Here is a 16,050-nt window from a genome sequence, read left to right as displayed (position 1 = left end):
CTTGCCAAATTTTTCCTGTATCATTTATATTTCTGCATTTCATTGCATCTCTGGCCTACTTTAATATAAACATCATCAACTGGAATATGAAATCTAAAATATTTATTTCTTCAATTCACCAAAAAGCAAAATCTAATTTCTATCCTCCTCCTCACAGGAGCCTCTCCACAGTCTGCTCCTAATTTCCAAATTCACTGTAGTTTTTCCACAACCACTCAAACCTACCAATGTCTCGAATCAAAATTTAAAAAATCAAGAAACACCTATGTTTTTGCAAAAATTCCTCATGTTCACTTTCAGAAGCTTCATCCAATTGTTAAAATTTCATAACACCTACTTCTCCCTTTCTGAAGGTGACGCAAGTATACAATTAAGTAAAAACCATCATCAAAATGATATATCTTGTCAATTGAATCATGTAAATATAAATTATCTCATCACTAAACTTTTTCTGTAAATTAATCACATCCCCACAACTTGGGCTCTCATTATTCTGTAAAAATAAAACTAATTTCAATTCATGCAACCAACTCAGTGGCCTTCTGGGTCCCTCAACCACACAGGTTCTAATTCTGTTACTCTGTTCCATTTTTCCCCTTGCAAATCTGACTATGGCCCCTTTCTCACTTGCCCTATCATTTGAAATTGATTTATTATAAGCAATCCTATCTGCACCAATGTCACATAAAAAGGGTAATTGGTGTCCCATTACCAATACGGTTATTTCAGCTCAATCATTTAATCAAAAGCCAATATCTTTTGTAAATTTAGGAAAACCTCTTCATTTAAAAACTCATCTGTTCTTTAATCTTTCTATCTTAGTCATGCTGAAGGCTGCTTCTTCTCAAGGCAATTTCTTGCTATCTGGCCTTCTTTTAGTGTGGTCTTCCTGTGTGGTTGACGGCAGTTTCTGGCAAAGTGTCCTGATCTGCCACAACTGTAAAAAATATCATCTCCGGTGGGAAGGCGTCCTTGTCTCAGCCTCTTCCACCTTGATAAAAGACATTCTGACCTTTATTCTGATAAAAAGTGTCTATAGACCTCTGTTTCTTTTTATTTTCTATCTTCTCAGCATGGAGGGCGTGATTTACATACTCCTCCAGGGTACCTGTTGGCAGGCAAATGTAATGTTTATTTACCCACTTATGAATTTCCTCTCTTGATCCTGCATGTAAAGCATTCTTCAACTGCTGTTGAAATGCCCCATCCACATCACCATCTTCCTGCAGCCCGCTGTGGTTTTGAAACACAGCTGTCATTCTCACTTTGTATTGCCCAAATGTCTCATCTTTTCTGTTTCTTGTCACCCTCTTCTCTTTTTAAGGCTACCCTCATCCAATATTCTGTTTCCTCAAAGCCATTTTTCTTCATCTTTTTGTGGTCTTTCTTTGTCTTTGCTATGATTGATTTCTGCAATGCGGCTATTTTTCGTGTTTTTAACTGACCATTAAAACCATGTTCAGCTTTCCATGAGTCTAAATACTGAATTTTATCAAGATCCTGTTTTTTGATGAACTTCCTTATCTTCACTCATCTTTTTAAACCAGCCTAGGCGTCTGGGTTCAATTTCTTTATTTTTCAGAAAACGCACATCAGGCTATTTCTCTCTTTTCTTTTAAGCCTATCCCGTTGTATAAGTTATTTTATTTAATTTCAAATTTAAATGAATTTATCTCCTCAAATCATCTTTATTAATTTCTTTTGTAAATTTGGGAATTATTTTTCTCAATAAGATCTCGTCACTCATAAGTAGCCTTTTGTTGGTTACTAATCCTTGATTCCATTTTATCTCTACTTCATCAATCCTTTTAGCATAATTCCAACCACTTTGATCACTCTCCCTGACATTTAGACACACAGACAGACACTCAGACAGACACACAGACATATACACGGGCCCACAAAACGACACACACAGTTCTCAACACTGAACAACTTCAAACAAAAATAACATGTTAGTAATAACAGCAACACAATCCATCTTTATCTTTTGCCCATAATAAGTCCTTTAATTCAACTAATATCGCTCATAATTATGTGTGTGCAGCCCTATAGGGCCAATGCAGCCTCTGCCACAAATGCACACTGCCACTTATACACGCAACACATTGAGGTGAGCGCTTTTTTGGTTTATCTATCTTTTATTGGGGTTTTTTGTCTTATCGATGCAGTTCTGTCTGATCTAGTTCTCATTCTATGTGGCGTTACCTGATAATGTGGGTGGTGGGGGGGTAATTCAGGATGCAGGGGGCAGTTGCAACCCCGCCCCTTCTTTACCTTCTTCAACAACCCTCTCTGTCATCCTCAAATACTATTTCTGTTTATAACCCTTATTGCATTATACGGGATAAAATACCAAATGGTATTTGTAATCCCCAATCACACCATTCACTCACTTTGCATACAGCAAAATGATCATTCCACATCTGGTGTTGTGTGTGCGGGTTTTTTTTTTTTTTTTTTTCTTCAGCTTCTCTGCAAATTCTTCTCTTTTGCTGTTGTCTGGTCAGCTACTTCTCCAAACCCACACACACACACACACACACACGCACGCACGCCCCCTCACGCACGCAAACCCCCACCTTTTTTTTTTTCTCTTTGTCCTCATACACACACACACAGCTGCGCAGCTACAAACAATATTCAAATAAAAATAATAAAAACCACCAAAAATAATGCCTTATTATTCCCTAAATTTCAATGTGAAATTGTGAGTAGACCTCTAAGTCGTCGATAATTTCTATTTATCGACACCGAGGAACTTTTAATAGACTCTACCGTGCTGTCGGTTTGAACGAGTTACGACCTAATTTCTTCTTTTTGTAACTCCCTAAACAACACGATCGTGGTTTAGACGTACCTCAGGACGTTCTTTTATGCTACCGTACCCTCCGTAGGGGAGATCTAGTCTCCCGAGAAACCCAGTTTCTCTTCAGCGCAATGAGTTATGACCTAATAATTTTTCTATAACTCCTTAGACGAGCACGATCCAGTTTCTTTTCTTTTCGACCGAACTACTGCAAAACGGCCGGCGCGCGCTTCCTTACTCACATAAATCACCCCTTACGAATTGTGTTAATATTTTAAATTTTAAAATGGTGGCACAAAATAATTTGAAAAACAATACCTGGCTTCCTCCGGATCCGCCTGGTCCGACAGGGAACCGACACCCGGGCGGACGGCCGCGCCGCAGCTCAGGGACCCGCTTTCAAATGGTGAAGCGCTGACGTCAGATTCGTTGGCCCCCGAAATATCCAGCGACGTTCGCCCGTCCGGGTGTGGCTCCCGGGTTGACCGGCACCAATAAATGTCAGGTTTAAAAGGTCCTGACGCCTTCATTAGACTGAATTAAATGCAGAGAACCAGAGGAATAACCAGGGAAGGTTTTGTCTTTTCTCCATCGCGATGGGAGGAGAAGCCAGGAAGTGAAGTAGACGTCTTGCCAGTTCACTCTCCCGCACTCTCACTGGCTCCTTCGCCCATCCCTCTGGACTTTATTCAAAGAAAAACGAAACCTATGGAAAGTGAAACTTAAAACAAGCGTGTGGGTGTGCGCATGTGTGCTGAAGCAATGATGTGCGTGTCTGTGAGTGTGTGTGTAATTATCATTGATACAAATAGTGTATAAAAAACATGATTAAAAATACACAAACTATTTACATACTCTCACACTAACACAAACAGAAGCACCAAGAAAAAGCAACAAAACTGGATCATAGCTAATCTCATGTGGCGAAAACCTCTCTAAGGACGACTAGTGTTTTGGTCGACTCCACAATGTTGTGGAAGTTGACCATTTAGGTCAATTTGTGGACTGTGTTGCTGACCAAAACAGCAGCACCACTAAAACATCAATACAGTGTCACCGACAATCTTAATTTATGAGAAGATTTTGCCTTTAAAGGTGATTTGTGTTCCAGTATGTTCGGACTTGTGATTACTCCACAATGTTGTGTGAATCGTCCATAATTGTAAGTTGAGCTATGTGGCTAACCAAAACAGCAGCACCAACTGATCCACTTAAGCAGCATTGAAGACAATCTTATGGTATGTGGAGATGGCGTCTTTAAAGACGATTGCCCTTTCCAGCTGAGTCTGATCCACAATTGTAATTTGAACCATGTTGCTAACCAAAACAGCAGCACCTACTAAACCACTAAAGCAGCGTATAACCTATACACCCATTAAAACGTCTTTGCAAAGCATGTGCAAATGTTTTTGTCGACTCTTAATAAAAATTAGTCTTTACAGTCGACTCTCTCATGTGATCATACGGCTTTGAATTCATTAAACATACCTGCTCTGTACAATGGCCTGCTCCACGCGGGTGCTTCTCTCCGACGGCGGCGTCCCAGCTGAGTTTTGGCTCATCACCGACAGGAACTGCAGCAACAGCTTGGTGCTTTCCGTCTTGCCTGCTCCCGACTCGCCACTGACACGACACGCACACAAATTGATATTGAAACTTTGAGTGCCCAAGAAATTGAGTACAATGACAATAAAGGGATTTCTAATTCTAATTTCTAAATTGCGCAGGTGAGAAAATGAGATTACCGTAATTCCCTGAAAAATTGCACTCCTAAAATAAAAATAACAAAATAAAACTCCCAAAACTTGGGAAAGTAAATAAACAACCATCATTTCCCCCAAAATTGTGCAAAATAACTAAAACAAAATTAAGCAGATTAAATAAAGACGACCATAAATAAAACTATAACTGTGCAAACCCCATAAATTGTCCAGGATAAAATTTGATAAAAGAAAGCCTTCTTTAAATCTCCCATAAATTGAGCACAATAAAAATAGATTATGATAAAAGACCAAAAATTGAATTGATTAAAATAAGGGTACCTAAACCCACGAAAGGTTGTGCAGGATGAAATTAGACTACCATAAATCCTACAAAAGTTGGGCAAGTCAAAATAAGAAAAGTACAGGTTGAAACAAAACCAGTGCAAATGTTCCAGATGTCGCAGTGGTCCCTTAATTCAAGATTACTGTAAACCTCCTAAAAGATGCGCACGTTAAAATGAAACGACCTGAACAACAAATAACACTAGCTGTGTCACGAGAGCTGACCTGATGAGCACACACTGGCTGTCGTGTCTCTTCCAGATGCAGCGGTAGCATTCGTTGGCCACGGCAAAGATGTGCGGCGGCAACTCGCCCAGCTGGTGCTTGGAGTACACGTCCACCCGCTCCGGGTCGTACAGACCTGGGATCTGCTTGTACGGGTTGACGGCCGCCAGGATGCTGCCGATGTTTGTCTGAAAACAGCCATCCCCATTTCACCTGGTTGCATTTTCGCCTATTTAGCGAATTAGCGCAATGGCAACTGAGAGGATTTCATGTCTGGCATTAATGTGAAGTCGTCATGGTGACGGTGTTAACCTTAAAAGTGATTGAAAGAAACAATCGGCGTCAAAAAAATGACTTGAACCATTCAAGTGAGTTATTATAGTTTACGAAAATGAACGAAATAGCTCAAACTGAAATGGAAAGAATTTTTGGTTATGAAATTTTAAAAAAAAGAGAAAAAAGATGAACTAAAATGATATTTTACATTTTTACAACAAACTAAAATTCACTTTAATTATTGTTCCAATGTCCTTCGTTTTCACATTAGTCATTTAATTTTTAGTATTATCTAGTATTACTGTATGCGCCCGTACGCAAGCGGGAAGGCTGAACAGTCATTTTGGAATTATAGCTTACTTCACTTTATTACTTCCTGATTTGTTTTTTTTTTTTAGCTTCCACTCAACAAAAAAAATCGAAATATTAAAAAAAAAAAAAAAAACTAAAACTAATAGTAAAACGAATAAAAATGAAACTAAATTGGATACTTGAATTTTTTTAAATTAAAAAACTAACTATAAGTATCGTGAAAAATCCCAAACTATTATGAACGTGTAGTGAGCCAATGACGATAAATGATATTTTTGTTTGGCTTTTTTTCAAGGTAATAGGCATCCAGCTTGTGCTAGCGAGTAATTCATACAGGTAAGATGGTGATACGTTTGTGTTGAATTAATGAACTACTGAATACTGTCATGCAAGTAACACGAGTTCCTGATTGTGTACACGTTAGATGCATAGTGTTGACGCTTCACTATTATTCTTTGTGTACAAATCATAGTAAATAAAAATAATCCATATCAACTACTGCCATCTTGTGGCAATGAGAAGCAATTACAAATACGTCAAAAGCAACTTTGCAAAATTATATACTGTCCCCAAAAAAATTGCTCAACAGCTGGACTGTAAACCGGAATCCACGATGGAGTCTGGGTTACGGAAAAGTTCTCACATAGATGTTGTCCTTCTGGTAGCGCTGGTACAAGTTGTGCATGATGGCTGCCTCGTGCAGCTCAGCCAGCGCCGACATGTCCTCCACGCCGTCCACGCTGGACTGGTGCATGGCGTATACACGCTCCCTGGTGACCTCCGCTTGCTGCAGGTACAACACCTGACACACGAAAGAACATGACAAACGTGTCAAATCATAACTGACAGCCTGACACATACTTTTACTTTGTGTATGTACATCAAGAGTATAGGCAAGTGGAAGACTTTTTTTTTTTAAAATGGAAGGCCTCTTCTTTACTAGGAGTGGCACAATGTGTAATGAGCTCAAACGCACACACGCGCACACTCCCTGATAGGACATAATGGCCGTTAAGGTCATCCATTCATTGCTTCAAATGTCCAAGAATAGAAAGTACGGCCTTTTAAAAGGGTCCATTTAATGTCACAGCTCATGTGGGCGTGTGTTTGTGTTACGTGCTGTGTGTGTGCGTGTTGCGATAAAAGTTGTTGACCCCCTCTGTACTCTATTTGTTGGCCATTTTTGTACGCCTCAAAATTTTTTAAACAATTTTAGCCGGGTCAATGCAAATATAATGAAACGTCGCAAAAGTGGGGATTTTGTCATTTCCAAATTCATCAATAATATACAGTTTATATCAAACGCTATGTTTTTGCCATCACTATCATGGAGAAACATACATACATAGCATACATTCAAAAAAAAATCGACCTGATTACTCCATTTAACAGTTTATTGCAGTATTTATGCAATATTCTTAGTTTCCGGGAGTTGCGTTTTAATGAATGACTGCACACTAATATGGTAAAAGAATGACAACATTGGGTGTAAGAAGTGGACAGAACATCTGATGACCATGGAGAAGAATTACATTTTAATTTAAGATGTGAAAGCTTGAAATTAATGGAAAAATGCCATTAATCAGCCATTTCAGCCACCACCCCCCCCAAAAAAATATTTATGTTTTGTATTTGTCTTCTTAATAATGAAAAATATTAAATACATGTATTATATTGCATTTTCTAAAAACATTGTGTAAAATCATCTAGTAAAGAAATAAACAGTTTGTGCTTCATGATTTAACAATACAACTTGTGCTACTCCTGATACAGACAAGCAGACCGATGCTAAACGTTAGCATGCCAATTTCGCCTTGTTAGCATCAAGGTAAGCGCACTTTTCTATGGCAAAGGTATGTAGTTATTTTAAATACACAATATACACGTACATATTCTTAGAGCTGTAACAAAAAAAACAATCGGAAAATCAGTTTTAATTTAAACGAACAAAATCAAAATGTTTACGTTTTTAAATTTGCCGCCCTCAAACCTTATCATACGTCGTTTTGAAATTCCTCTGAATACCCATCGAGACGTCCAACCTATGAGTAGTGCGCATGCGCACAACGCCGATAGTGATTTTGTGGAAATTTTGGAGCTTTTTGTTGTACCTGTCGTTTGTTCGATTAAAAGTGGAGGTACTTATTATTTTTATTTTCATTGATTATTATTTAAAATTTTCATTGCCTGAAAATACACTGACGGGTGTTTCTGTCGAACACATTTCTCACGCGGTATGTATGCCACACTCGTTTGATATCGCCAGTAAAAGTTTGTAAACATATCTATGCATATACGTAAATAAATTAAACTGTCAGGAGGTCCTACCTCCTTGCGTCTACGTGCATTTGACTAAAATATATATTTTTTAAATCTACTAATATAATAATAATAATGCCTTTATTAGTCCCACAATGGGGAAATTCGAGATTCGAACCCAGGCCTCCTGGGTAGACTGGGTCCTGAACGCGGCGCCTTAGACCACTCGGCCATCCTGGCAGCCATAATAATGCCTTTATTAGTCCCACAATGGGGAAATTCGAGATTCAAACCCAGGCCTCCTGGGGAGACTGGGTCCTGAACGCGGCACCTTAGACCACTCGGCCATCCTGGCAGCCACGAGATTCGAACCCAGGCCTCCTGGGGAGACTGGGTCCGGAACGCGGCGCCTTAGACCACTCGGCCATCCTGGCAAATACATAATATGCAAGTAAACGAAACAATCTGAAAGCACACGGTAGTACTTTGCTGACAAATCAGCCTCCAGGAGGACGATTCGGACGGGTAGGACATTTTGGCAGAACAACGTATCAAATTGTGTTTTATTAGTTTCTGTACGGTATGATTTTTGCATTGTATTCAAATTAAGGTGTACCTAATGCTGTGTCTGTTTGAATATTTTCACGTTCACAAAAACTCCGAACGACGGAGTGTCTGTAATGTAAAATGAAAGCCTCCTTTTTTGTGTGTGCCGTTTTTTTCCCTTCTGAAGCTCTCTGATGTGTGAATGTGCTTTGCATGATAGTAGGCGAAGCGCCTCATGCGACTTGACGTATTATAGCCCAAGACAGACGCGGAGAGAGCTAGCGAGTGAGGGAGAGAGCGAGAGAGAGAGAGAGAGACAGAGAGTGAGAGAGAGAGAGAGAGAAAGAGAGAGAGACAGAGAGTGAGAGAGAGAGAGAAAGAGAGAGAGACAGAGAGTGAGAGAGACAGAGAGTGAGAGAGAGAGAGAGAGAGAGAAAGAGAGAGAGACAGAGAGTGAGAGAGAGAGAGACAGAGAGTGAGAGAGAGAGTGAGAGAGAGAGAGAGAGAGGAGAGCCCTTGGCACAGTGACCAATATAATCATACATTTTGTTTTTGTTTTTTTTTGTCTACTAACTCAGGATGAAATGTCAGATACTTGCAAGCTGGCTGCACTGACCTCACATCGGATATGTACGACCTTCACGGCTCACCATTTAATCTCATCCTGGCTGCTGTACAGGAGCTGCTTTATGATTATTAAATCACTTTCACCATTGGGAAAATGCTCCGCTCTGTAATCCGGCCCACATAGCATTTATATTAGCAACTGTTCTGTAATATTTGTAGCATATTTGTTGCTGCTTTGCAGTTTTTCTAAGCAAAAGTTCGTTTATTAAACTGTGTATAATTCATTTTCATTTAATTATCTCTCTCGTTGAATATTGTAAATAAAATGAAAGATAATTGTTAGGTTTTTAAATAATTTCTTCATGAATTCTGATAGAATGTGGACGACTGGTAAGAGCATGTGACTCGCAGTACAGAGGTACTGGGTTCGATTCCCGCTGTGGCCATCTTCTATGGAGTTTGCATATCCTCCCCCGGCCTGCGTGGTTTTTCTCCGGGTAATCCAGTTGCCTCCTTGAGTAGCAACAGCCCACATTCCCTTACCAAGGCGGGGGTTGCTGCCAGGTTGCTCTCACTTTTTTTTTCTTTTTTAAGCATGCAATGCGTGGCATTTGCATAAGTATGTTTTTGTGTCAAATTAATGAAGAGAGCAGGAGTAAGCACATGCATGAGTGTCCTCTGTGGCCTGGTGACATTAAACTGATGGGGAGGAGGAATATGGGTCATTTTACTTGCACTATCCAACCCCCATCCCCCCCCAAAAAAGTGTACTATTTCATTTATTTTATTTTTTTATGTATTTTTTTTTTTGCACAGTCACATTTCAATTTCTTCCATGTGCATGTGAGTGTGTGTGCTCGTAAAGCATCCCCGCAGCATGTTCGAGTGAGCTCTCGCCTCCGCTCCAAAAATCCAGGTCACGTAACATACGCATCATTGCTAACATAACCTGCGTTTGAATCCGGGTTTGCGCGTCTGTCCGGATGTGTGCGTATGGAATAAAAATAGACATACAGGTGCTGGTGTGCGTTTTGTCTGTGGTTTCTTGCCGCTCTTCTTCTTGTGTCACAATAAACGCATACTTAAAAAAGGATGCCGATTCTGTGATGGTAACCGTGGCGACCGCCTCTGCACGATACCGCTGCTCGAGGAGAGAAACCCCTCATGAGAAATGCCGATGAGCCAAATTTAGAGTTGCTATCAAGAGGAAGTTTTTTTCAAAAGTACAAGGAAGCACCCGCATCTTGATAATGTTTCGTCTTAAATCATTTTCCTTTTAAGAAAGTGAAAATTTTGTCTTGTTTTTAAGAGACGAAAAGATGCCAGGGGCTGGATAAAATATTGTCCAAAAATCGTAATAAAAACAAGAACAAATGTAAATAAAAAGCAACAGTTTGCTGAGCTAAATTTACTGATAATTTGCTAGCTAACTGCTAATCACGTTATCAGTTGTCACAGACGGTCCAAGCTATTTTGCATACGGTCCATCTATGACTCATTCATTCAAATCATATAAAAAAATCACAATGACAAAAAAATGTGTTCATTCTTCAACATTTGAAACGCTGATTTTTACTTTCATTTGTTCCTGAAAGACGCAGACAAGTGCTACATTAAGAGTACACACGACTCACAAAAGGATGAAACTAAGAATTTTACTGTTCCGTTGATGGAGCAACATCTGTCAAAATAACAAATTACCAAACTACTTAAAAAAAAAATACAAATAATAAAGTACACTGGTTCAAGTAGTGAGCCTTGTGGAACACCACTCGTTATTTCAATTTCAATTTTTATTCAGAAAGTCCAGCGCTAGAAAATCAAAGCAGCGTTAAATTCGACCATGATTGGATGCCCGCAAAATATTGCCATCGGCCCCTCGTTCCGTATCCGCAACCTTTTAATGCCGTGGCCTCTGCCAAAATAATGTAATTGAAGGTTTGGAATCTCATTAAGAAGGTGCGCGTGTTTATTTAATCTGAACATCCCAGCGAGGGCGCACACACACATTGCACTTTGGATTTAAGGTTTTTTTGGAACCCAACACACGCACATACATTCAAGCACACACATATGTGCTCCAGTTGGCAGCTAATAATAGACCGTGGCCAAGAGTCTCAATCCACTCATAACACATATATTTTGTCTCTCATGTGAACAAATTGAACAATAAATTCCTGTTCGTCCACTGGTGCAAAAACATCCTCTTTGTGCAGCCGATTGTACCGCTGGTGGGACTGACCGGAACAAGAAGTGTTTTTATTGCACCAGCCATCCTCATTACTCTTCTGGATTATGAATGTACTTAATTTGCCCAACCCCCACATTCCCCCCCCCACACATATTGAAGCTCCATGCCGTCCTTCCTCCCACTGTTCGCTTTTAAACATCAACCCTTGCTAGAGGTGCTGAATATTTGATAGAGAATCTGCACGATGGAGAGCTTAAGATGGTTAAAACCATGCAATCGTACCGTAGCACACAATTATTGTGTGCCAGAAGATTATTGAGACAATTCGACTAAATCTTTGTTATACTGCAACATTATTTGAATAGTTTCAACTAGTTTTCTCGTAATACAAAAGGCAGGGGTTTTTTTTGTCAGTTGGATTTTAGTCGCAATATTTCATTTTTATTTTGTATGATTTTTTTTTATTTTTCTCCGAATGTTTAAATTTTAATTTTGTAAAATTATGTTTTTTTTTTTCCTTTTTGTTTTTGTAATATTGCAACTTTAGCTTCCAAAAAATTATGACTTTTATTCACATTACTATATTACAAAGTTATTTTTTAAATATTTACATATATATATATATATATATATATATATATATATATATATATATACCATAATTTTTGGTTTTAATATTGCAACTTCATATTTGGAATATTCCACCTTTTGTTCTTTAATTTTTCATAAATTAGAAATGTTTATCGTAAAACTACAACTTTATCTTTGTAAAAATTATAATAATTGTCCGTCAATATACTTTGTTTATTTTTAACAAAGTGGGACTGTAAAGGTAGCATTTCGACATTCTAATTGTCATAAAAATATCAATCTTATGTTAGAAGTGTAAAAGTAAGTTTAGATCTTTTAATAATAACGGATCTAATGGTACAGTGGACACCCCCATAGGGAATAGCGAAAATATTTTTAAAAATTATGTGCACCTTTATTTAATATTAAAAAAAAAATCACGAAAAAAATGGCAGTTGCTCCACACGGAGAGCATGGATTAAATTTTCCTTTATGGAGGGAGAACTTCATCTTCATCACTAAACCACCGAATCGCGCCTTGTCAATTAGCGTGCAGATCAATGCAGTTGGCGCATGCAGCGGACACATTTCCAAATTCAAATACCCCACACTGGCCTCTAATAATAATCTTCTGCCAGAGTTAATTTGAGTCTTATCTAATCAATATGAAGAGAGTGGAGGTATTGGTTAAAATGCCCGCTCTTCATCACCACACACACACACACACACACACACACTTGTTTTGATTTTTCAAAACTGAAAATCAGATTGCATTTATAAGACCAGGTCATTCCCATATTTTTTCTTGCAACTGTATTTAGCAGCACTGCGGCAAAGACAAAGGTTGAGACATCAATCTGACAGCTTCGGAACATTGCTGATGCTCAGCTTGGAGCTGGACAGGACAGTACAAAACTCTAATATAGCGCCGAGTCACCTTCAAACGGAACATGACTCAGCATTGCGCTCCTGATGCTTTAAAATGAGTCTCAGACCTCACTGGCGCTCTGCTTTGGGATTAATGGCTGTTCTTAGAATGAATGGAAATGTAGTTGAAGCTGCCTTTAGCTGCCTTTCGTGGCAATGCTTAAGCTTAAATGCAGAACATATTGCCAGAGGCGCTAACGCTCCATGCTGAGTTCCAAGGTTAACATCTGTCCGTTCAACATGTTTGGGTCATGCCATGTTTGTGCGAGTCTGTGTTCTTACCGCTCCATAGTCAGTCGTGACAACTAGGGTTCCATCTCCGCAGGAGTTGACGGTGGCCGGAACCAGCTGCTCCTTCTCCCTGACCCAAACGCGGGCCCCCTGGAACACATAACGGTTCGTTAAAGCTGAGAGCGGAGATGAACGGGGCCCTCGTACCTCCTTTTTTTTTAAAGGAGAATCCAAGAAATGATCAGGAATTTTTGACGCCCTGCTACAATCCGCAGGAGACATCGTCGCCCTTCTGTTTAGGACAAGGCAGGGAGTGGCCCTTGATTCATTTTTTAAAATTATACAAATGTTTCCTGTAGCAGATCTCTTCAGGTTTGTAATAACAGTGTTCACCACTAGATGGCAGACATCATTTACTAGCATGCTCTCTTAGACTTGGATGAGAATATATTGAGTGAAAAGCAAAGTCAAGACAAAACCAAGTCAAGAAAATGGTATCCACCAGAAAGATTTCAACTCAAGTCACCACCGCAACATGGATCTCAAAAGTACACAAACAACAAGAACCGATGACAGTTCGTTTGAAGTGCGTTTGCCCTTTGCTCAGTTAACTAATCTGACACCGTCGGCAGCACAACTTTGCATTCGGTGTTGGCAAATAACAACAGCTGTTTTTTCTTAAAGAGACAATGAGATTCAACATGTCACGCATTATTCCAGTCGGGCATGCCCGAGCGCACAGACAGATGTGTTTAATGAGAGATAAAGATTGCAACATCTGGACTTTCCACGTCTGAAATGCAACAAGCACTTGGAATCTGTGCGTGTGTGTGTGGTTGATTGAGTGGTCAAGGGAAATATGCTTTTAGTAACCCATCTTTTTACAGAAACAAATGTCTCTTTCACCTCGGTCTTGGACATCTAAGCCAGAAATCCCCCCAAAGAGGCCGCAAGGTTACAGCGAAGTGAGACAGGAGGCACCAAAATAGGAAAGGATGGAAAAGAATCAACAAGGCGAGGGTTATTTTTAGGGCTGTCAAAATGAAAGCGTAAACTCAAGATACATTTTTTTTTAAATTAACGCGATTAAATATTTGAACACAGTTAACGCTGTTTTATTCTTTTTTCAAACATGAATTTGCACAACATGGAAAGCCAAATTCCAAATCAGCTGTTCATATTTTGCACATGATCTCGGAACAAAAAACCTCTCTTGAGTTCCCACTGGGACTTGCAAACCAACACTGCTCGAGTGTGGCGCTAACAACTAAATGTACTGTATAATTTTTGAGAATTGTTTCTAAAAAAAATTCCTCTAAAGATGACTCAGTTTAGATTGTATTGAAGGATCACACACTTCATATTTGGTGATTTTACATTAATTACAATATATTATTCAAGTAAATATATGTTAAAAGCCTCACAAAAATAGTAGTCGGAAAAATGCGATTAATCGCAATTAATTACTTATTTTTTTGCGATTAAATAGTTAAAAAATTTAATCGCTTGACAGCACTAGTTATTTTACCTACCTCTATACTTCTTATGCCCGTATTTCACTTAAAAACAGAACAACTAAAGCTAAAACATGGTAACATTAACATAGTCCATGTGGTAAAATGATCAGTTATAAAATTAATCGTCTGAACTCTCTCCCGCCGTAAGGAAGGACTGAAGAGAAAACCAAAGCCAGTCTGTGTCCACGCCGGCAGGAAAAGCGCCCCGCGGTTCACTTGATTTGGAGATCGAGCTGAGCGACTGAATCCAGCGGCCACAAAGGGAGAGGACGTCACTTTCGGCGCGACAGGACGTCACTTTCGGCGCGACATCTTTTCCTCCGCTTTTATCCACCGGGCGAGTAAACGCAACTATGGTTTCGTGCACCACCACATGCAACACTTGCACCTTTCTCATGGAAAGACTCTCCCTGCTAGAGGGACGTGTCCGCCAGCTAGAGCAGAGTAATGTGGTAAGCGTAAACGTGGCGGACACGACTGTTAGCACGGGTTGTAGCCAACCTGCTAGTCTGTTTAGCATTGGCCGTAAACGGCTTGCTAATCGCGGTGAGCCTGTTAAGACACATAGCAGTTCCATTCCACCTCGGTCTCATGGCTCCCGCACCTTAGTGATAGGTGACTCCATTACCCGCAACATTAAGCTTGAAAATCCAGCCACAGTAATGTGTATTCCTGGGGCCAGAGCACCCGACATAGAAGCTAATCTTATGGAGCTAGCGCGCAAGACACCTATACACCAGCGCTGTGCAAACAACGCTAGCTATTCAGATATAGTGATACACGTTGGCTCCAATGACACTAGGATGAAGCAATCAGAGATCACAAAGAAAAACATAGCAAGGACTTGTGATCTCGCCAGAAAGATGAGTCGGCATCGAGTAATTGTCTCTGGCCCCTTGCCTGCGAGAGGCAATGATGAGAGGTTTAGTAGATTATTCTCGCTAAATAAGTGGCTGGCTAGTTTTTGTAGTGAGCACGGACTGCAGTTTATAGATAACTGGCCTTCTTTCTGGGGCCGACCCGACCTGCTGAGGATGGACGGCCTTCACCCTAACTGGGAAGGCGCCATCACTCTTTCTAGAAACATAGATTATTGTTTGAGCCTTCCATGACTATTCATATTAGAGCAGGTCGGGCTGCAGGCGAATAGTGAGCCTGTAAGGAAGGGTATGGAGTCTGTAAGGCTAGAGCTAACTAGCGCTATGCTAGACTTAGACAACACACATAGCTTTTCTTCTAGATTTGAGCGCTACACACCATACGCTGGTAGATCTCATACTGATATAATTTCTACTGAGGTGGCAATACATGATGGGTTTAAGCATTCCTCCTCGGTCGGTTTTATTGACGACGAGCCGTTCTCTCAAAATAATAGCACTCGAAAGCTGGTAAATAACTATCGGATTCCGACCGTCAGAATTTCTCGCCGCGTTTATAGTCGCTCGAGGTACAATCCGGGACCTAGGCAAGGCAATCTCCTTAATATTATGACCAGGAGTCCTGTTGCGCGGAATAACTTAGATAGACCTATTTTACTGAAACTCGGTTTTTTAAATATTAGATCGCTTTCATCGA

The 16,050-nt window shown here is 39.9% G+C and overlaps 1 protein-coding gene across 1 annotated transcript in view; it reads right to left on the bottom strand.

Moving 5' to 3' along the window:
• The window catches only part of myo10l1 (myosin X, like 1), a 53,502-nt gene that overhangs the window by 27,140 nt on the left and 10,312 nt on the right, over window positions 1–16,050 (bottom strand). Inside the window, exons 2-5 of the mRNA XM_088313352.1 lie at window positions 13,010–13,108; window positions 6,311–6,469; window positions 5,080–5,267; window positions 4,298–4,432 (exon numbers count right to left, since the gene is read on the bottom strand). Coding sequence (XP_088169478.1) covers window positions 4,298–4,432; window positions 5,080–5,267; window positions 6,311–6,469; window positions 13,010–13,108 — 581 coding nt within the window. The remainder of the gene's footprint in view (window positions 1–4,297; window positions 4,433–5,079; window positions 5,268–6,310; window positions 6,470–13,009; window positions 13,109–16,050) is intronic.

This window comes from Idiotropiscis lumnitzeri, chromosome 1 (assembly GCF_059441095.1).
Source record: "Idiotropiscis lumnitzeri isolate Australia: NSW breed Sydney's pygmy pipehorse chromosome 1, RoL_Ilum_1.0, whole genome shotgun sequence".
In the NCBI taxonomy this organism is placed as follows: Eukaryota; Metazoa; Chordata; class Actinopteri; order Syngnathiformes; family Syngnathidae; genus Idiotropiscis; species Idiotropiscis lumnitzeri.
The sequence above is the reverse complement of the archived record's forward strand: the minus strand, read 5'-3'. Positions and strand labels throughout refer to the sequence as shown.